We start from the raw sequence: 22191 nt of genomic DNA, 5'->3' as shown, positions 1-22191 counted from the left end.
CCGCGTTTCCCTCTGGCGGGACAGGCGGTCTCCGCGGGCGCCTAACGCGGTGTGGCGCTGCTCATTGGCGGCGGGGCCGGGCACGGTGCCCGCGCGCGTTGATGGTGTCAGCGCACCGCGCCGCCGCAGGGGAAGGCCCCGCCATGCGCGGGCCGGGGGAAGGGAGGAGGGGAGGGAGCTGAGCCCCGCGCGCTCGGACATGGCGCGGCTTCCGGGCTGGGGGCTGGTGGCGGCGGTGAGGGGCCGGCGCGGCTGCTCAGGTCAGACACCACCCCCGCGGGCGGGCCTTGCTTCCCCCCAGCCATGCCGTGCCGCCGGGCGCCGTCCGCTTCCCGGCCTCCGGTTGCAGGCGGCCCAGGACGTGCTGAGGGTTATCCACGCTGAGAGACCGTCCTTCCCACCAGGGCGGGCGAGGGATGAGGCTGCCCTCGGCCCCCTTTGTCGCTGTGGGTGCGAGGGAGGCAGCTCGCTCCGGCAGCGGAGTTGTAGCCCCTGTCGGGGCTGAATGAGGGGGAAGTGGCTTGTTGCTTTGGAAAATAAAGCAACGGTGTGAGGAACTGCTCGCAGTCTTCAGTATACTGCTTTGCTTAATGCCGGATGCGTTCTGTCACAAGCTAGCCTATTTATCTTCTGTGTAAATGGAAAGAAACTGAAAACACTTTACACTCTTCTTTTGGGGAAAGGCTCAGGAGATCTTAGAGCAGCTTCCAGTGCCTAGAGGGCCCTACTAGAAATCTGGAGAGGACTTCTTTACAAGGGCAGGTAGTGACAGGACGCGGGGTAATGGCTTTAACCTGACAGAGGGAAGATTTAGGTTAGAGATAAAGAATTATTTACTGTGAGGGTGGTGAGGCGCTGGTGATTGCCCAGAGAAGTGGCTGACAGTGTTCAGGGCCAGGTTGGACAGGGCTTGGAGCAACCTGATCTGGTGGAAGGTGCCCCTGCCCGTGGCAGGAAGTTGGAACAGGAGGAGCTTTAAGGTCCATTCCAGCCCAAACCAGTCTGTGAGTCTATGAAATCACACAAAAAGCTGTGATAATATTTCACTGCCTGGGTCTCCAGGCTGTTACTCCCATTGATCAACACATGGTGAATGCTTTATGTTACAACTGTTAGTCAGCATGCATAAGTAATCTTCAGTTAGCGGCTAATAATACGGGCTCCCACAGAAAGTTCAGTCTGTACATTTTGCTGTAAACCTTTGAGTCTCAATTCCCTGAAAGGCAGGCAGCTGACTTGCTTGTGTTGCACTTGCTTATGCTAGCAAAGACTTGATCGTCATTTGTTCCAAGAATCCATTGTTGTGCTATGGCAGCATGGATTGATTTTGTAGTAGCCACATGGCAAATGGCATAAAAGAGAACCAGTTTCCAAAACATCAGTGGCTAGATGTTAGGAAACTGATTACCGCCTCCGTCCACGTGTCTCATGGTCTGTATCTAGCACAAGCAATTCTCCAGCTGCAAAAGGCTGTGACAGAGAATTCCAAAGTTGGTAAAGCTTGTGACAATTGTATTTAATTTTAGCTTTTGTCTTACCACGTGCACCCCCCAGCTTCCAAAAGCACACTTATAATTTGCTTTAGAACTTGCCTGCTTTGGCTTTGTGTGGATTTGGAAGTGGGGTACATAACTGTATGCTTCTGAGGAACCATTTCCGGTTTGGGTATTGCCACTATAAAGTAAATTAAAGATATAAATGGGGACTCTTTGAGTATCTTTCATGCAGAAAGAAATTAATTTTTTTCTCAATGTTTTATGAATATTTGTTTATTAGTTGGGTTGTGTGCATGTTGTTCCATAAACTATTGTGGTACATGACAAATTGAGAGGTTAAGGAGGGATATTCATGCCATATAAGGTGAATAAATGATATTTAGAGTCAGAACTGAAAAGGTCTTTACCTTGACCTGGTGCGTTTCTTTTCCTCTAGTTTGCAAATCATGTGCTCTCCGAAGATTTTCCATCCAGCCTGCCCAGCAGAAGAAGATTCCAAACCGGTATCTGGGCCAGCCCAGCCCTTTCACACACCCTCACCTTCTCAAACCAGGTTAGGTTCAGGTCCTGTATGAACCAGTCATTGTTATTCTTTCTGGTCTCTATTTTTCTGAGGTTTCCAGGACAAAGTATGGTTTTCTGCATCATACGGGTATTTGTGGTTTCAGCTGTTTATGATTACCTTCATTAGTCATTAATTATGTTTAGTAGCTCAGTAGCTCATTTCCTTGTCTGAGATGATACTGATTGCTGAAATAGGCTTCAACATGTTAGCTTTTACCTTTTTCTCGTGGAGTGCTAGGTATCACTTGCTTGGGTAGTGCAGACTTTTCATGGCAGTGGCATTTTGTGAGCTTGCTGTCCTGCAAATATATATGGTTTATATTAAGGGGAGGCCTTTGTGCAAGATGAACTGCCAGAATCCTTCATATCGAGTGTCTTGTGAGTCACAAAACAGAGGTGTCGTTCAGAAAAGGAAACTGGGGAAACACTGACAGATGGACAACACTGGACTAAAGAACATGCCCCCTTCAGAAGAATATTCAAGCAGTGAGGAAAAGAAGAAAAAGAGACTTGTGGCTACGAAGTTAGATGGTACTGGTGAAAGAGACGCTGAGGTTATGCATTTTTTTGAGACTCATGAAAATGAGCATGTAGGTATGAGATGACCACGATTAAATCTAAAAAAAAAAAAAAAGATAAAATTATATTCAAGAATACGTTCAGGAGACCATTCTGGTTCTTTGTTCTTTTTCCATAGATAGGTATACAGAGAGAACAGATTAATACATAACAGTATACTAGTGTATTTAATTGTAGAATGATTCAGGTCAGAAGGAACTTCACGAAGTTAACCCTCTGCTCAAAGCCAGGCTAAGGTCAATATTAGGTAAGGTTGCTCAGGGCACTGATTAGCAGCTCGCAGTAAGTGAGGCCAATCCTTTAGAAGTACTCACAACTGAAACACTCCAAGTGAATTCTGGTTGTCCCCAGTAATTTTCCATTAAATAAAGGAGCTGTGCTTTCCTTAAAATAATACCTTTTTTTGTTGCGATTACTGGTTTAAAAAGCATATGCCTTTAAGGCAAAGAGAATTTTCAGGCCTTACAGTCAGCAGACAAATGGGAATCTCATATTCCGCCCTATTGCAGCTTCTAAACTTCACTGAACTGTTGTAGTTAGAAGGCTGACTGGAATACAGTGGAGCATAGGAAATTTGCAGCATAATACTGCAGAAATATGAGGTCAGATTGCTTTGAAACCATTTCTGTGTTCTCTGTAATTTGCAGATCTAGAGAGTAAACCAAATATGGTGGTTTTGATGTTTGATATGGTTTGTTTGTTGTTTTGGTTTTGTTGGTTTTTGGTTTGTGGTTTTATTGGGGTTTTTTTTTCAGATTTTTACACCAAATAGGTTTTAGGATTTTGAAAAGGTGTAAAGTTTAATGCAAATTCAACATATGTGATTTTCTTAAACACTTTTGTCAAGGAAAAGCTTTATGGATAGAACTTGCCTGTCCCACCCCACTCATGCAAGAACCCACTTTTTAACTTGCTTTTTAACTTGACATTTAACTTACAGTACAAGCTAAATTTCAATTTTTATTCTATAATTGTCGCTGCACAATTCATTAGAGGAAAATAAGATTATTAAATTAAAAGGTTAACAGTATGAAAATGCAATCTGTGTTAAAATTGGGTATTAGCTAAAGTACTGATTAAGGCTTCTGTATTAATTTAGATCATAGTTAAGGAGTCTCACATTTAAAAAAATACATACTTCAGCAGCTGTTGATTATTCTTTCAACTTCAGTCTGGTTTTGGTGAGTATCTTGATTGCTGTACTTTGTATCTCTTGTGACTGGAGCAGTTCAAAACGTACTTCCCATCTGAAAGATCATTTATGTAATTAGAGTCATCAGGAATATAGCATTTAACTTTGGAAAAATCCAGGTTGGTTATTATTGAGCAAAGCTACCTCTGCCCTGGAGAGGATTCTTTCTCTGAACTGGAGTCTGACACCAGCATGCAGATTGTGGGGGTTCTTCTGCCTGGAGTCCTGCGACTGATTAGAGTCTGCAACCTCTGTGTCTCTGCCTGATCTCCCAGTATCTGTAGCACTTAGTCTGCCCATTAAGGTTTAGAACTAGTTACTCTGTGACTTGACTTAGCGTGTATTTGAATAGACATTCTAGCTTTATCTGAGGAAATTCATGCTCAGCCTCAGGAGGTAATCTTCTGTTCAATGTCCAGGTGCTATAAACCCCATCAGTTTTCAGCAGTCAAAGTTCAGTTTGCCTGGCCCGTTCCCCCTTTTTTTTACGTGTCTCTCAGCAAACATTCCTCTGGTTTGAATGTTTGTCTGAATTTACCAGGTTTTGTGATTTCTGCCTGTGCGCAAAAATACATAACAGAAAATCGAATTGGTTAAAACACATTTCTGTCTTTGCATGATGGAGGAGCAGTTGAGTGAGGATGTACTGTAGGGATGGAAGCTGAGGAGGTGCAAGGGAGAGCAATGGAAAGGCTTTTGAGGGATTACAATGAAGCCATGCCTATGAAAAGCATCAGGGAGTAGGCTAGAATTAGGTGTGCATCCAGTAAAATAGCACAAGTGCATTGAATTTCTCAATCTGATTTGGTTTTTTTTCATAGGAGAAGTAACCCCAGGATTGTCACAGGTGGAATATGCTCTTCGCCGACACAAACTGATGGCGTTGATCCAGAAGGAGGCCAGTGGCTGGGATGGATTGGACCACACAGTGATTCTGCTATCCAACCCCACCTACTACATGAGCAATGATATCCCCTATGTTTTCCACCAGGACACTAACTTCCTGTACCTCTGTGGATTCCAGGAGCCTGACAGCATCCTGGTGCTGCAGAGCATTCCTGGCAAAGCACTGCCATCCCACAAATCCATACTTTTTGTGCCCCGGAGAGATCCAAGCCGAGAGCTGTGGGATGGGCCCAGATCAGGTACTGATGGGGCAATTGCTCTCACAGGAGTAGATGAAGCTTACACCATTGAGGAGTTCAGGCACTTGATGGCCAAGCTAAAAGGTAACAGAAAATGGAGGGGAAATGAGATGTGGTTTGCAAGGTCTGATGGTATGGGTTTGGAAGGTGGTCTGTAGTGCCAGTTCCTGACTATGATGAATTTGCAGAGGTGCAGGGGATATGACAGTGTGACAAAGGCTGTTGGAAGTTCTTGTTAGCTTCTAGAGGGTCACCAATGGAAATAGAGTTTTGAAAATAATAGTTGTTCCTCCCCTCTGAATTCCTTGTGGATCCATTTGAATGCCAGTTGCACATCTGCGAAATATAAGGAGCAGGTAAGTAACAGAGCATCGCAAACCATGTTACTGTTTTAGTCATGTCTTTTGCTGACAGAACTAGAACCAGATAAAGTGTAGGAAACTTGAAGCTATTTTGTTCATAATAGACTTGGAAAATGATCCACACAGGAAGGTTGTTAGCCCACTTGCCTTTTTTGTCTAGATGTTGAGTTATGAACATTGCGGTCCTTTAGACGGGTTCTTCTGCATCTAAGCTCACCATGTAGCTTCGATATTTACAGTCCAGGGTGAACTTAAATGCATTAGAAATTGAAGCTAAAGGCTTACGACAATACAAAAAGGGCAAGTGCTTGGGGTATTAAATAAATAGAGTGAATTCTGGAGTCTTAAATAGCATCTTGGATTCTAGTTCTTTTGTTTCAAAAAAGGATATATTGAAAATAGAAATGTCACAGAAAGGACAATAAGGATAATCAAAACTGTGGAGTGTGTGTGAGACACACGCTGAACAAACTTGCTCAGCTGGAAAATGAGAAAATGGGAAGTAAGGTGTGTAAGAGAGATGTATAAGGTTATGGAAAGTACTAAGAGGATGAGTAGGAATGATTAGTTACTATTTTTCTTAATTTCCAAACAAAGGGAACACTGAATAAAATGATGGCATGGTGGGTTTTGATACCTTTTAAGTTACAGATCATTCATGGAAGGTTTGGAATGTCAGAAGCATAAATGGATTCTGAAGTGTTTAGTTCCACAGGGGAGAGCTCCATGAAAAGCAGTTAATCACTGTTATGAAGATGCAGCCTTGAAATGAACACACCAGAAGTGGGGAGGTTGTGCTAAGGGAAATACTCTTTTGTTAACGCCCAGTTCCTTAGGGACTTCTTGCAAGCACCTGCTAATGGCTATTGTCACCAAAGAAAGAGGGCAGGGGTGGCCATTAGCTGAGACTCAGCGTGGCTTTTCTCCTCAATTCCCGTTTAAAATGCTTCTTTGGGGAGAATGTGGGTGCTTACTCTGATGTTCTAAATAGATTTCTATATAGGTAAATATGTTTGTCCTCAGTAAGTTCATCTTCTTTGAATGGCTGAAATACGCAGATTCCATGTAATGGGTAAAAGGTAAATTGCCTTACAGCTTGGGGTGGGGGGGGAGGCTAAAAGAGAGACTGATTCAGAACATGCAGCAGTGTAGCACAATGGCTGCTTAGTTTATACAAGTGCAACTTTGATATGCAATGTCTGCATGGATCTGTGCAAGATACATACATTCAGTGATAGCTATAAAAACCAGTATTTGCATAGAGGTGGGGATTTGTCCAGTCTACATGCTATGAACTGGTAATCTTCAAGATTTCAAAGAGATCACTAGTATCCTGTGACAGTGAAAGTGTCTATCTGATCTGTAAATGCAGATTCAGAGGAAATCAGTTTCTCAAATACGGCAGCAGGTCTAGTTTAGGAGGAGTGAGTTTATTCAGTGTGGGGAAGACATTCTTCATTTATTTTTGTCTATTTCAGCTTTCATTTTGTATTCCAGGTGAGTCAAACATTGTCTGGTACGACTTGGCAAAACCAGTGCATACAGAGCTGCACTCTGACTACCTGCAGCCCCTGGCTGAGATAAAAGCTCGGAACAAAAACCACATCCAGCGCATTCGACATCTAGTGCAAAACCTTCGTCTCATCAAATCTCCTGCAGAGATTGAAAGGATGAAGGTAGCTGGACGAGTGACAGCCGAGGTATGGGGTCGTGTGCTCTCCAAATGAACCAGCGTATTCCTTTAAAGAAGAAAGGTGGGAGGGCTGTTGATGGAGTGGCATGGGTTGGAAGGATAGCTTTGGTCTAATCTGTTACTGAACTGCTGTGTCTTAACCATCAGCTGGGCTCAACTCCCTCAACATGACAATGAGAAACAGGAAGCTGCTTGGACTACCAGCTTCTCTCAATTAGTGTAACTCCTGTGAAGACAAGCCAACAGCTATTAGACTTTCTTTAAAAGCAGTATCTATTCAGGAACAGGGATAGTCTCTTCACTCTCTTCCCAGCTTCACCTCCCCTTCCCCATGTCATTTTCTTTCCCGTTTATCCTGGGTTTTTTTAGGAATTGGGATTTTGTGAACACATTGCCTATGTCTCCGTAATACCCCTTCTCCCTCAAATATCTTTTGAACTCATTGCCCCATTTGAAACAAATCTGACAGATACCTCAAATGCAATTATGTTTTTGTAAATATTATGAAAGTAGATAGCCAAATAGAAGAGAGGTACAGCTTGTCTTTTTCTGCAGGAAAAGCTGCATAAGGCACTCCTATTTAAATGGGGAAGTCCATAGGTGAGGTAACTTGTAAAATGCCAAACCATGGGATCAGCTTCAATCATCTAATTCTTTCTCAAAAACTACAGTCAATCGGACTCTAAATACAGTTTCACAGGGAGCAGAGCTTGATTGCATCTAGTCTGCGTTTTCAGGTGCTTCTGGTGCCTGTGTCTGGGCCAGCTGATTTTAGGCCTTCCTCAAAAGACAGCAGGTTAAAAAAAAAAAAGAACTTTCTTTAAGTTCAGGTTCCTTTGGTAACTGAAAGGCCGTTCTTTTTCATAGGCTTTCACAGAGACAATGTTTGCCAGCAAATCCCCAGTGGATGAAGCCTTTCTGTATGCAAAGGTGAGTAGCATAGTTGTCCTTCACCCAAGGACATGTGGAAATGTCAGTGTGAGGAATTCTTCAGTTGTACTTCTTGTACCCTTCTTGAAGGAACGTAGTGGTTGTCTAAGTTTACCTGCTATTGATGTCTTTTTCTACTGTATTTAAACGCAAAACCTTCTAAACCATGAGAGATAAAGTTATTTTATAATAGAGTTCTATTGTGCAGAATTTAAGTAGTTATAGCACCTATTTCTAAAGCCTGCTTCTCTTGACTGTGTCAGATTACCACAGCTGTCTTGAAGCAGTGTAGATGCACCTCTTACAAAATAAGAACTAATTGGATGACACATTTAGTAAGGAATTCTGTAAGGAATTGCAGTAAGATGCCTGTTTTAGAAACATCAGCAGGATTTGTCCCTGTGTTACAACATAGGTGAGCCTGTGCTGGCATGGCACTGAGCAGCAGCACTGACTTGTAAAGAAAATTATTTTAGTTGAAGTTTATTTTACAGATAATTTTTTCACTCCAGATTAAGATTGTAAAACCTGCTTTACTACACATAGGTGTCCTGGAGTGTTCTGTTTCATGTGGTTTTGGTAATTACAGAAAAGACATGTTATTAATATCTTGAGGACATAGAGGATCTTTATAGATGTACGTTCATTCATTTCCATGCTTTCATCAGCTTCATCACTCCAGAAGGGTAAAGGTCTTGAGGCTTAGGTAGTGCATGCTTTCTCCAGTCTTCTTCAAAAACTGTCAAGGCTGCTTTCATTTAGTGAATTCACTTTCCTGTTTCACTTTGTGATGTACAAATCAAGCAAACAGTTCTAGGACATAAACTGTAATAGCCCCAGGGCAGTTAATCAACTGAATCAGCACTAACAGTTTCCTTCTCTCTGAACTGGTATTCCAGTTTGAGTTTGAGTGCCGGGCTCGTGGTGCTGACATCTTGGCGTACCCCCCTGTTGTTGCTGGTGGCAACAGATCAAACACTTTGCACTATGTGAAGAACAATCAGCTCATCAAGGTAAACCATGTGCTGTTTAGTAACTTAAAATGCAATCTACACCATCCTCATATATGTCCTTTTTTTGACTGAACAGATCAAACCACTTAAATATATTTTTTCAAGTGTGCAGGGGAAAGGAATCCTTTCCTGGCTAGTTTTACTCTCAGCGATGGATTAACTTCACTCCATGTAGGCTCTGTCCTCTTTGCAGTTGCTGCAGTATTTCCTAACAGTGGAAGGACTTGTGAACAAGCTTACACATCACTTCATTTAGCGAGCATGTCTGCTCCCACACTGGGTGGGTTGTAACCTTACAAAAGAGGAAAAGGGACTCCTGCAGCAGGAAGAGTGAAGGCACTTGTTGAATGTTGTCTGACGTCACTTGCATTGCTTGGCCATGCTTTGCAACAGAAGGTGCAATAGTGCATTCTGGTGAAGCTGAAAAGCATTTTGGACTCCAGGTAGGCCAGCAAAGTGGAAAGGAGAAAAAGGAGGGAAAAGATCAGCATTAAATGTTGAGGAGTGGATTAGATGGCTATAGGGAGATTAACGTGTCTTGTCTTATTTTGAAGATTCACGTTATTGAGCTGAACCCTCTCCAGCTTTCCTGACAATACACCTTTAGATTCAAATAAATATTTTCAGGAGCAGTATTCTCCCACTGCTCTACTTGTGATGCACTTTTCAGAGGAGCGTGTTTTTCCTCTATCTTAATGCAGGATGAAACGTTCCCACTGGCATTATCTTTTCTTGAAACTGGCATGTGAGCAGACCCTGAAATGATCTTCAGAGACAAACAAAAAGATGTGACAAACACAAAAGATACGACAGGCTGCTTTTGGCAGAAATAAGCCTCCTCTGTTGTACTGACTTTCGATGTCAGGCATGCGCATGTAACTCCAGTTACTTCAGTTGAATGACCATGACTTTCTTTTTCTTTCCAAAACTGTTAAGTAGGAGGTTAAACCCATAAACTTGGCTCTTTCTTTTCCTTTGTGTGCTGCTTCCTACAGATCTTGTTGCCAAATAAGCTAAGAAAGTGTCTAATTTGGAAGGTATCTGAAGACTGCTTATGGCCTCATGTAGATTTTATTCAATCCACCACTTAGTGAACTCAGCTTTAAAGAAAGAGGACAAAATGCACAACATAAGGCACTTACTGGATAATCAAACCACAGGCTGAATTCTGTGTTGCTTAGCTTTTAGTTTTAGCTGTTTAATTGCTGGAAGAGGGCAGCAATTTTTTACATTTTACTTAAAAAATTGAGGTTTTCTGGAAAAAAGCCCAACTATTTAAATGGATACTTAAAGACCTGTCTATTCAGTGGGATAGTGAGATCTACTCACTGTTAATCTGCTGTGTGTGTGTTTGTGGCACTTAACCGTACACAATGATAGTAGCTAGCACTGGCCATTGTGCTAGCAGTGAAGTTCTGCTTCTTATTTTTCCGCTTAATGTGCTAGAATTATTACGTGTCATTTCACACTATGACTGCTGGCACAGTCACGGATCTGTGGAGTCAATCTCTATAAAAGGCCTTGGATTCCATGCAGTGTAAATCCATAGAGAATTTAGTCTGAATTTTTTACAGATTTCACTGCTCTAATTCTTGTTAGCCCCTTTAAGGAGGGAAAGCAAGGCCATGGGTTTGCTCCTGGCCCTTGGGCTTTTTTGCATGGCTTTCGGAAGATGTGCAGTCAGTGATTTAATTGACAAGGAACAGTTTTGCTGAAGTGAATTGGAGGTTCTCTTCCAAAAGTTTTTTCTTCATCAGCAGATGGATTCAGAAGTGTGTCTTAGGAAGTCCCAGAAGAGAACAGGGAAGATGATACAAACTATTCAATAGGGCATTTATAGTAGTAATGCACTGTCAAAGCAGTGGTTTTGCTGAGTCCTCCTACCTTGTGACAAGGCTAAATCTTTAGCTGCTAATGATCTTGTGGGTAGCTCAGAAATCTATGCTTTTGTTGCAAACCCCTTTTGTCTCCATCACTAGCAGGGAACTTCTAGTGAAAGGAGTCACTGGTGTCATTTGCTAGAGTAAGCAACCCAGATGTGAATGGAACCGATGTTTCAGAGCGCACCTTAGTTCAAGGAAAATGTCTCTTTTTACTCCAGAATGTTTCCAAACCAGTGTGTTAATATTTCAGGCTGTAGAAAAGCATAACAGTCAAAAACTACCTCGCAGTGAAAAATTCAACTGGAATAGCCTGTTTATAAACAGTAGCACCTGGGGTGTTGTTCTGCAAAATCTCTGCAGCTGCTTTGCAAAAATAAATACATAGTCTCCTTTTCTGCTCTCAGACAGAAAAATCAATTCAGTTAATAGCCAGACTGACACACAGGGTATTTTTTCCTGTTATTCTCCAGGATGGTGAACTGGTCTTGCTGGATGGTGGGTGTGAGTCTGCCTGCTATGTAAGTGACATCACACGTACCTGGCCTGTCAATGGAAGGTAAGCTGTGATATGGCTGTTTGGAAGGTCTTTGAGAAGCTCTTAAATAATTGATGGATTGAGTGTGTGTTTAATCTCTGTGTGAGTAGTTTTAACATGTCCCATTCTGTGGTTCTTCAGAGTAATCAAATTATATGAAGTAATCTTTCAGCATGAGAAGCTGTATTCCCCACTGCCTCATTAATTGCTACATGAATATGTGTAATTACTGCTATTTCCAGCTATTACAGCATACGTAAAGTGCAGAGAGGGCTTTTGTGTGTTCAGCTGTGGCTGACTTTGGTTGTGTGTAAGAAAGACAAGAGTTTAAGCTGACTTGTACATGGTTCTGTCAATTGTGAATTTGGTGGTGTGATGTGCTGTGGCTGTGTGTTTGATTCCTGTATGTTTTGGCTCAAGTGCATTCTTTTCTCTGCACTAGCTTTGCCTTGCTTTGCTTTGGGGTTAGTCTGTCAGCTGAGAAACCCTCCCTATACCCAGTGTATTGAAGGGCATGTTGCAGTGATGCCTTGTCTGGCATTTCATGTAAGGAGCCAGTTGCTTTCCTTTTTGACTTTTCCTGCTCCAGCATTGACCTAAATCCATCCCTAGAGTAGGTTCTAGAGGTTTAATTGTGAGAAATGTCCTTTTTTTTTCCTTTTCTCACTGGTTTTCAGGTTTACCAAACCCCAAGCAGAATTATACCAGGCTGTCCTGGATATCCAAAAATCCTGCCTGAGCCTCTGCTCCCCAGGTGTCAGCCTAGAGAATATCTACAGCCTCATGTTGAGTCTTATTGGACAGAAACTGAAAGATTTGGGGGTCCTAAAGATCAGCATCACTGAGAGCCACTTCTTCAAGGTACTTGAAGTTTTTATACTCCAGCTTTCCCCTACTAGACCTTCCTGTTTTCTCCTTGGGTTATGTTAGTGCTTTTAGTTTGCCTTAATAATGTGCTTTGGAGGCGCATCTTCAAATCATAGCTACACATTGTGCTTTAGTTCATGTTTAGGGCTGATCTCAGCATAGGACTGGATTTCTCTCTTACACAGCTAAACTTGAGGATGCATTTCAACCATCCTGTGCACAATTTGGTCTGAAGTAACCCCCCAGTCTTATATACACACAGTGCGAATATTTGTTCCTCGGCACTTGCCGTTTCACTCTAGATCCGTTCGCATTGGTCTGCACTGCCCGTTACTGTAGATGCAGCTTTAAAGTACAGACCATTTGAAGGGATCTATAGAGATATAACAATAACACAAAATTCTGGGTTCAGGGCTGTCAGCAGGCAGTTAGTCACAGTTTTGTGATCTGTATAACATAGCATAAATCTGCAGTGCCACCAAAAGGTGCAGCCCATTCTTCTCAGTCATTCCATGGGCTGCCTGTTCTGCACCATTTTTTGTCGGTATTGGGCTTTTCAGAGCTACCTGGTGTACAAGATTGGGAAACTGCTCTGCCTTACAGCTGGACCTGCAGCTGAAATAGGATTGGTTTGCAGTTAGAGAAGTGTATTTCTGTTCCCACTCACTGCAAACCTGCATGCTTGCTGATTCCAGTACAAGAAAGGTGGCAGAACCAGGTGACAGAGCTACCCCTTTGGCAGTAGGACAGATTTCTGCCAGATTTAATTGCCCTACAGTGTCAGCGTAATAACAGCACAAGTTCTTGCCTGTGAACAGAGGCTATCATGCGGGTTTTTCTCAGCAGGTGACAGCACAGCAAGATGAGACCAGTGTCTGCAGCTCAGTTCCCAGTGAATGTGAGGAGCTGGGGCAGAGAAGGAGTTCTGATTCCTGCTGCCAAGGAGCTCCTCTGTGGAGGGAGGGGGATTCGAGTGGCAGGGGGTGGTGAGGGTGTTGTCTGTGTTCTATAGAGGTGAATTAAAATCCTGCTGTAGCTGTGGACTGAAATCAGCACAGCATCTGCTCTGTTGTGCATAGGAGATCTCTTTGCCACATCACATAGCAGCTGTGTCAGCTACTGCCAGTTGTCAGGGTCTGCTGACAGGAGCAATGCAGGGCTAGAATGTTTAAGGGATCGAAAGGGTTGGGGCAGGAAACTAAAGTCTTTCCTCATGCTGAGGTGGTGATAGGCTTAGGCTGTTCTTTTTCAGTGAGGAGGAGGGGCAGAGTACAATATGCTCATAATAGGCATCTGGTACTGGTAGGTTCTGAGGGCCATCCAGGTCCAGTAAATGGAAGAAAGGCCTCTGTAACTCATCATGGCAGTATGATTGCTAGTGGAGCACATAACTATTCTGTCTCTTCTTTTGTATTGGAACAACAGGTTGGCGTCTGTTTAACTGCCTCTGTGACACTTGTTTTATCTTCTGCCAGGCAGTTCGAAAGTACTGCCCACATCATGTGGGCCATTACTTGGGCATGGATGTTCATGATACCCCGGATATATCCCGATCACTCCCACTCCAGCCAGGCATGGTGATAACCATTGAACCAGGTAAAAAGATAGTGGTGAACAAAACCATGCAACACTGAGGGTAACAATACTGCTTTCAGTAGTTGGTCCCTCTGACCAAAGCATTCAGGTCCTTTCTGGTGAAATTGAAAATAATTACATATCAGAAAACCTGAAGTTATTCCCCTCCCATAGTCAGTATAGTATTAGAAAATCCTGTTTCCCTCCAGACACAGCCAAGGTGACGAACTGTGTCTGTGCAGCAAGAAGAGAGTAATGTATACCTCAGACTGTTAGTGTTTGACCCACAGCAGCACAGGTCAATTGCAGTGCAGAGAAGCAAGGTCAATTCACTTGTGCTGTGGTTTGTGTTACTGTGACAGAACTACTACCAGTCACTGGTAGTGGAAGTCTCAAGCATTGCAGTCTGCAATTACAGGCATTCACAACTTTGGTTTGCAAATTAGGCATTTCACATTGCATCTTTCTTTCTGCTTGTCATTGGATTTGGAGCTGTCAGCTGGAATCCGATATTTAATGCCTAGCTCTTCTCTCTCTCTCTCTCTCTCTATTCAGAACATTGTTAAAATCATCACTGTGAATATAGCATTGAGAGCAAGAAGTGCAGAAAGGCCAGCTATAATTGTGGAAGTTTCTATTAACATGCCTGTCGGTACTGATGAGCACTTTCCTTTCTTTGCCCACCAACTGCCATGAGTGAAGGGAGAGAGTAGCTTTCCTTATTAAAAAATTTCGGGATCAGGCTCACTTTATGTTGCTGAAAATCCAACCCTGCTATCATGGTGGTACAGTAAGGGAAAGGTATTATTCTGGAGAATGTTGTGTGTTTTAATTCCCTTTCTTCTTTCAGGCATTTATATCCCTGAGGATGACTTGAGCGCCCCGGAGAGGTTTCGTGGCATTGGTGTGCGCATTGAGGATGATGTTCTGATAACAGAGGGTGCGCCTCTCATCTTGTCTGCTGACTGTCCCAAGGAGATCTACGACATCGAGCAGATCTGTGGCCGCAAGTCATGATGCCCCTTCTCTGCCTCTTTTCCTCTTTCGGAGAAGCAGGGCTCCAAGGATGCACATCCCTGTAGCTGTCAAGTGCTGGAGGGTGTGGACAGTTGATGGCTGTTTCTAAGACAGGCTGGGTGAAAAAGCAAAGCAACCTTTTCTGTGTGCATTTTCGTTCTGGTTTGATTAGTGCTGATGCTGAGCTGTTGTAGGACATGGGGGTGGATTCATCCCTCTTCTGTTCGGATACAGTTTTTCTGGTGCCCTTGGAGGGATGAATTTTATCAGTGCCACCAGCAGGGCTTCTGCCCAGTCCCTCTCCAAGCGCATAGGTGTAACTGCTGAGACCAGCCAGCACCCCATTTTTTCCCCTTCAGCAGTAGTTTCACAATAGATTTTAAAAATGAAGCTTTGATAAATGCTGTTTTAGGGGCATAAAGTGTGTCAGACAGCTTTGATTTTTGTAGAGCCCTGGAAGGAGAGGTTTTGGTAGTCAGGAAGATGGGTTTGGTTGGGAGGTAGTTTTATCTGAAGCCTGTGGAGAATGCTTACAGTATTTTAAGTGTAAGGATGTGTTTGGGCCTTGTGCAGCCGTATGTAAAATAGGCCAGCAGCAAGGAAAAACATCTTGTCTGGTCTTTGAGCTTATTGGAGTGTTTGGTAATTTCAGAAAGGACAGATAGGACTCGGAAGGTTGGACATACCCGTTCTTGCTGTCTTCCACATTCTCTTCTTTTTGTCCCACGTGTGTCCTGTTCTGAGCCTGCCTCTACCCTGGGAGCAGGGCAGTGTTGACTGTGGTGTGCTCTACTGGTGAGCTGCTGGTTGTCACCTAGATGTGAGGTGCCCGATTGTGGGACACTCACAGTATCTTTTTGGTTTATGCTGTAGGTACCAACAACTTCAGCAGTGTATTTTTTGAAGACTGTGCCCTATGGCAAGTCTGGAGTCTTTCTATGGCTTTTATATGGAATTTAAAGTAATTCTCTTTTTCAAAACTCTGAGAGCATGATCACAGCTGCCTTTTGGGTTTTGCCAAGTGCAGTCGGCAACTAATGCTCTGTGATAATATTTTTGAGGCAGCTGCAAATGTGATTAGAGGCTATGATAGATGACAAGAAAAGGGAAGAGTCATCTTTTCTTAACATCAGCCCAAAGCACAGAGCAATGTTTACAGTAGTAAATACACCTACTAGAGGCAAACATGGCATCTGTTTATTTGTTGAAAATATTTCGGCAATCAGCTATCTAACATGTCTGAAAAATGCCTCTCATCAGTGCATGTCCTGTTACTTGTGCTTGCTGTTGCATCGCGTTATACTTCCTTTCTGATGGTAGCTTTCAGTATTTTTCATCTGTTATTCTCAATTTTCCTTCTTTTTCTTTTCTCCTCCTATATTGTTAAACTTTGACCCACTATAATGTCACTGCTTCCCAATCCATTTTGCTTTCCAATCAACGTCACTGCCTCTTCCCCAGTTTGCCTTAATTCCCCACGGTAAGTGTAGTCAGAAGCATGTGGGGAAGGTAGTCAGGGCTCCTGAGCTCAACCTCTGTATCTGCTGCTATGTGACCTCGAGCAAAATCTGGGGGGTTTCTCTTTTTTTATTCTTCTCAGTGTTTCATTTCACTTAGTGAAGGCCAAATGGACAGTGTCTTTTGTCTGTCATTGCTTTTAGTGGAAGCTGGGTGCATGCACTGGGGTTTGAATTGGGCACTTGAAGGGCAGCCAAGACATGCTATAATTTTGTTTTTCAAACATGAAAAGTAACTGGTTTTACAGTGTTTAGTGTATCAAGTTTCACCTGGTTAAGAGAATCCGCTAGTGGAATCTGCTTGGTGCTCATGCATTACGGTGATGCATACAGTGTAAATTGTTAGCAGGAAGGCATGTTAAGTGTGGATACAGAACTGATGAACGCTTTTGATGTTGTTCTGGTCTGTAACACATTTGTGGTTTCAATTACACCTGTTAGAGCCATGTGGACTGAGACAAAAATTGGCTTTTGGAATTATGTGAGTGACTTAAAATAACATTAACTGAGAGCTACATGTGTGTGCTGATCTGCACGTCTGCCCGTGTACCTAGCCAAGTTAATAATTGTACTTACTATAAATAACACTTCAAAATACATATTTAAGACTTATTTTTAAAATAAAAGAATTTGTAGAAAGTAGTTTGTTAAGCCATCAAGATACATGGCTACTGAATAGATAGAAACACCTCCAGAAAGAGTATTATTTTCCAGGGAAATGTATAAATTATCTGTAACCTGTCTTGAACTTGAAATAACATTGTCAAATGGAGGCACGCACTAGTTCCTGCTCCTCTCAGGAATATCTTGCAACTTGCAGACACCATTAGATCTTAGGAATGTTGTGGACGAATGTTTCTGCCAGTAAAGAAGTGTTTGTGACTCTGGTGAGTGGGGAGTAATGGATTTACTAGGGCTGCTGTGCCCCACTGTGCCACATGTATCTGATTTGCTGTGCATTGCTCCACACTCTGTAGTTCTGCCACAGCACTCAGCCATTTCTGCAGCATAAGCTGCTGCTAATGTTTTGAATCTGTTGTTTCATTGTCATGGTAAAGAGTGCGTTTTGCAGAATGTATTAAATTTGAGTCTTATCAACCTGCATTTTTTGAAGGCTTTTTCTCAGTTGTTGCAGAGGTGGATAACCAGAGTATCATCTGGGACCTACACATATGCTGCAATGTCCCTTGAATACAACCAAATCCATGCACATTTTACATGACCTTCATCAAGAAATTGTGAAGAATCCCTTCTCCAGCAGCAGGTACCCCTGTGTACCTCCTCACTAACCAATTCAATACTGCTAGTTTTAGTCCCTCTGCTGTAGAAGAGATTCCTCACTCCAATCACTTGGGTGCAGGAGCAGCTCTCGGTGGCAGCACAAGTAACCAGCTGCTTCATGAGGGCGTTGATGCCATCACTGGAAGTGAAAGGAGAGCTGAGGTATATGAAAGTTCACCTGGGGAGAGATTTTATTGCAACTGGTCTTAAGGGTATCAGAGTTAAGAGAAAATGAAACCCAGCCATCCCTATGGAAAAGCTGCTTTGCTTTCAGAGGAAGCCCGGGAGGCTTTTAGCATTGCCATTTCACCTTCTACCAGGGGACTGCTTTGCCTTGCAGAGAACTAGTTAGTAGTAAAATCCTGTTGTTAACATATGGTCTGAGCAGAGGTGCTAATTTGCAGGTATGCTTCTGTCATCCAAGTGGAAAGAAATTTGTCATTTTACACAATCTGGCATTCTGTTAGCTGTGAAGAATAGAATATGTCTTTCCTATAATTGAATTTTGCAAAGGAAGCTGGTGGTGTAGGAAGAGGCAAATTGAGGGAGCATATAAAAGAAAATGAAGGTGGAGGTTTTGGGGAATATACAATGCAATGGAGAAGATTCAGGGAAAGAATGTGATCTGGAGCTGTGGGGATGTGTACAGGTGGATGCAAGAGCAAGCAGAGAACAACAGGGTATGAAATGGCTATGCAGTGTGTTGTCAGTGTGGTGCAAAAGCTTCAGGAAACTGGTTAACCAGCAGGTCCTGATCAATTTGTCCTACTCAGGAGGGGAAAACAAAGGAATCAGATTGTATTGATGAACTTGGTCTTAACAGTTAGTTTAATTATTTCTTTTTAAAATCAATAGAATTATCATATGAGAAAGTTTTCTGCAGTTTCATGTTATTGATCATGTGTCATATTTTAAATAATGTGAAGGAGAAAAGGTACATTTCTAGACAGAATCTCCATTATGATGGAGAGAGCAAGGCTGAGGTTACCTGCTCTTATGCTTCCCAAATTACTGCTGTGGAAATTTAGTAATTACTCCCAGGAGAATTAACCATAAAGCAAAAAGAGTTAGGGTTAAATGTAGACAAAAATCTATACAAGATAAGTGACAAAAATGCTTTAATAATGATGAGATGCTTTAATACTTTGTGTAATTGGATAACAAAACTCTACACTGCAATAAATTGACATTTTTTATTTCTTTTGAGCTGAGTTGTCCCAAATCCCATCTAGGCATCTCTTCATTAGCATGCAGATCTAAACTGCATTGAAGTTTATAATTTTCTGGGATCATTACAGCATCTCTCTTAAATGTGCTACCTCCATGCGTGTTCAGCCTCCACTTGATTAAAAATCATCATTTGGACACTATCACAGTGCTGGCTCTAGGAGTGGATCTGACTTAGAAAATTCACTGTATTTCAGAAGTGTAACATTAAGTTATGTTTTAAAGCAGAATTAGAATTGAGATGGACAGCAAAGCATGTCATCTCCATGGTGCTCAATTTCTCCCTTCAGCTACTTTCTCCTTCTCAGAGTTTGTCTTGCTGTCTTAACTGGCTGCCAGCCCCAACCCTTCCTCACTAGCAGCAAGTGGAGCAATGAACCCTTCTCTTCCTGGGACAAGCTATGGTGCCTCAGCCCAGCTGGTTGTTTCTCTGAAACACCACCTGATATTTGGTTAACCAGAACCAGACTCTTCAGAAGATGGGCAGAAAGGAGCAAGGAAGAATTTCCAGGTCCTCCATGTGTGTTACCTTCTCTTGCTGAGTCATACCGTGTATGCCATTTTAACTACCATGGCAGAGTTATCCATTAACAATGGAAAAGAAAATGAAAATGTTTCCTGTCTGTCTAAGTCTGATGTTGAGATTTTTGAGCAAATGAGAAGTTAACAAGAAAGCTGGTTGTAGTCCCAGGAGTGAGAATGGCTCCTGTAGGCTTCAGTCTGTTCCTCCTCCTTGGATGCAGGGGAAACAAGAAGCACTGCAAGGAGCCATGTGCAGTCTTGATTTGGGAGCTTCTTGCAGATGCTGGTTTCCAGCATGGTGTCATTGGCCAAAACTGACAGTGGCTGAAGCTCTGTTGGTTTTCTCTTCTCAAGACCATGAGGCTGTGGCTTTTTAAAGGGTTTCATCATTCTGGCAGCAGAAGTTGGGAAAACTCAGCCTGTTGGTTCAGTCATCAACTTGAAGCTTGCAGTCCGGCAAAAACTGGTTGAAATGCAGTATTTCCTAGGGAAAGTGGCTCACTGTGTTTTTTGTCAGTAAATCAGGTGAATATGAACAATAGCGTGTGAGAGGGAGACAAGCTCAGGTTCATTTTATTCCCAGGCAGAACAAGACTTCTGCCTCAATGTGCACTTTTGGGAGATTAATGCAAAATGGGATTAGGCCACTGATCTAAATTGAGATTAAGCAGTCTGACTCTTGTACCAGGAAATATTTAGCAGATGCCAGATAATCTCTTATCATGTGAATCTTTTACTCAGAGAAGTAATGCTAAAGTTTGGGGATAATATACTTTGCTTTTCCAGTCTAATGTGCACACAGAGTACGACGTATAACATCAGTTTTGCCTATGGGAGCTACAACCAATACCTCTGTAATAAATATTACATCTCAGTTGTGTACAGGTAGCAAACATTGTAGTAATTCAGAGAAAGTGCAGCTGTTAATGGCACAAAAGGGGCTGGGGTTTAAGCTCTCTCAGTGCAGGTCTCATTCCAGGCTACAAAACCTGGTGCTCCTTACTGCCTATGAGCAACCTTTCTTGCCTCCACTTGGCAGACTGATCACTACTATCAAGCGGCCTCTGTGAAGTTCATCGTTTGTGTAGGCATTTCCATGCTGTTGTCCTGATGTGCCATCAGGATCCCATTTTGATCTGGTAACTGTTTAACATGTTTAACCTTGCTTCTTGGATAGATAAGGTTCGATACAGCATCAGGGATTAAGAGAGTTCCTATCATGGGATTGAAACTGCTGCAGAGCCAGGTATGGCTGACTCCTTGCACACTGTGCATATGCTCCCTCAGCCCAGTTGCACATCTTCTTTGTCCTCAGAGGGCAGAGAGACACGGCTCAGGAATCTGCAGTCTTCATACCATCATGCAGCTGCCCCTGTCACGGAGGCCTTCAGTCTCCGACTGTTCTTCTGATTGTTCCCCCTCCAGACTTGTACCAGAGTGCACCTGAAATGGCCATAGCCTCCAGTGTGCTCATTGTAATGACTTTTTGTCAGAGTCCATAACTTGCTGCTGGGGCTCCTGTGATGTGTTGCAGATACCTGGTATGTATATTGCTTTCTAATTTATAATTTACCCTGTTCTTTTTTCCAGGAGATGGGCTTTTTGACAGCTATATGGGTGTTACTGTGGTGACTGTAACCAAACAAAAACATGCAGTTTGTATAGAGATAGTTTTACATTTGTGGACTTGGTTATGATTGAGATTTTTAAAGGCATGCTGTATTTTTTCCCCTTCATTGCAGAACAGAGAGAGGTTTCTCATGAGCTTTCAGCTGCACACTATAAAGTGGAAAAGTATGATTCATCTTCAAAAGCATGTGTGTATTGGTGTATATATGTACAAACACAGACATATTATGCAAACAAATGTTGTGACTTTTAGCTAGTTAGAGATTTAGAAGACATTTCTCCAAGCTTAGTTATGATTGTTTAGATACTTTTAATTTCTTTATGCTTTATCTGTATTTCTTGTTTATCTCAGAATTTTCAGGGTTTATAATTCTTGGGTTTTGAATAATAGGAATATCTTGGTAATATATTTTACTGTAAATCACTGCCATGTAGCCTTAACATTTCCTCCATCTTCAGGGGTTTTTTCTTCAGTCTTATAATGTCATTTCACTGCAGTATGAGGTTTTTGAGGAGACAGCATTCTGTGATTCTTCCCTGTGTGCCTTTCCAAAAAAGGTGAGAATGTGCTATCTGAAAGATGTGATTATTACCCTTGAAATTCACGATTGTAACTATGTGAGTTTTGAACCCAAATGTATCATTCTAACTTAGGTTCTTTGGGAAATAAAACAGAAAAGTGTAGCAATTAATGAAAAGGAGGCTTGTAGTGCAAAGCTAAATTCCTAATACACTGATAACTGCAAATTAATCTCAGCCATTAGGTATGAGAGCTGTTTTCCTCTGGTGTGCAACTCTCTCTGAAATTCTAGTGAATATTAATAATAAATTAGAAGACTGATAAGCTGTTTCTCTAAGCTCATTTAAGACAAGAAATGCACCAAATGCTACATTTCTTAAGACAATTTTTAATGAGTCACAAGGTAATAGAAGACTGAGTTGAAAATCCTCTAGAATGTTGCATATCTTTGCTTAACAGTGACTGAATGAGAGGGTACGAGGCACCCTTTGTTCAAATAGTTTGAGTGCCTTCCTATTACAGCCACTGTATTTTACCTCCTCAGTCTAGTGCTGAGCCTGGTAGCTCTTGTGTGACAGCAGCAGATCCTCAGTAAGGCATCAAGCCTTGATCTGAAGGATGGGGCATGGAGAAGGAGAAGATGG

General features: G+C 42.4%; 1 protein-coding gene across 2 annotated transcripts; it reads left to right on the top strand.

Moving 5' to 3' along the window:
- Positions 1-177: 177 nt before the first annotated feature.
- On the top strand, positions 178-21725 carry XPNPEP3 (X-prolyl aminopeptidase 3). Of its 2 annotated transcripts, none has more exons than XM_065677470.1 (10): positions 178-260; positions 1933-2049; positions 4653-5060; positions 6836-7038; positions 7899-7961; positions 8861-8974; positions 11328-11413; positions 12070-12253; positions 13735-13855; positions 14685-21725. In XM_065677470.1, the coding sequence occupies exons 1-10, from the start codon at positions 200-202 to the stop codon at positions 14849-14851; spliced, it is 1524 nt and encodes a 507-aa protein (XP_065533542.1). In that variant the 5' UTR covers positions 178-199; the 3' UTR covers positions 14852-21725. The 2 variants fall into 2 exon arrangements, with proteins under 2 accessions (XP_065533542.1, XP_065533552.1); XM_065677480.1 differs by lacking the exon at positions 178-260 and adding an exon at positions 3739-3820 and having other exon boundaries at positions 1943-2049; positions 14685-18855.
- The last annotated feature ends 466 nt before the right edge of the window (positions 21726-22191 follow it).

The sequence above is a fragment of the Lathamus discolor genome, chromosome 1, assembly GCF_037157495.1.
Source record: "Lathamus discolor isolate bLatDis1 chromosome 1, bLatDis1.hap1, whole genome shotgun sequence".
Classification (NCBI taxonomy): Eukaryota; Metazoa; Chordata; class Aves; order Psittaciformes; family Psittacidae; genus Lathamus; species Lathamus discolor.
Note: the sequence above shows the minus strand (reverse complement) of the source record. Positions and strands in the feature narration are given on the sequence as shown.

Coding starts and splice junctions, on each gene's coding strand:
- XPNPEP3 (XM_065677470.1), top strand. CDS start 200: ATGGCGCGGCTTCCGGGCTGGGGGCTGGTGGCGGCGGTGAGGGGCCGG. Junction 11,414..12,069: donor ACCTGGCCTGTCAATGGAAG/GTAAGCTGTGAT, acceptor ACTGGTTTTCAG/GTTTACCAAACCCCAAGCAG. Junction 13,856..14,684: donor GGTGATAACCATTGAACCAG/GTAAAAAGATAG, acceptor TTCTTCTTTCAG/GCATTTATATCCCTGAGGAT.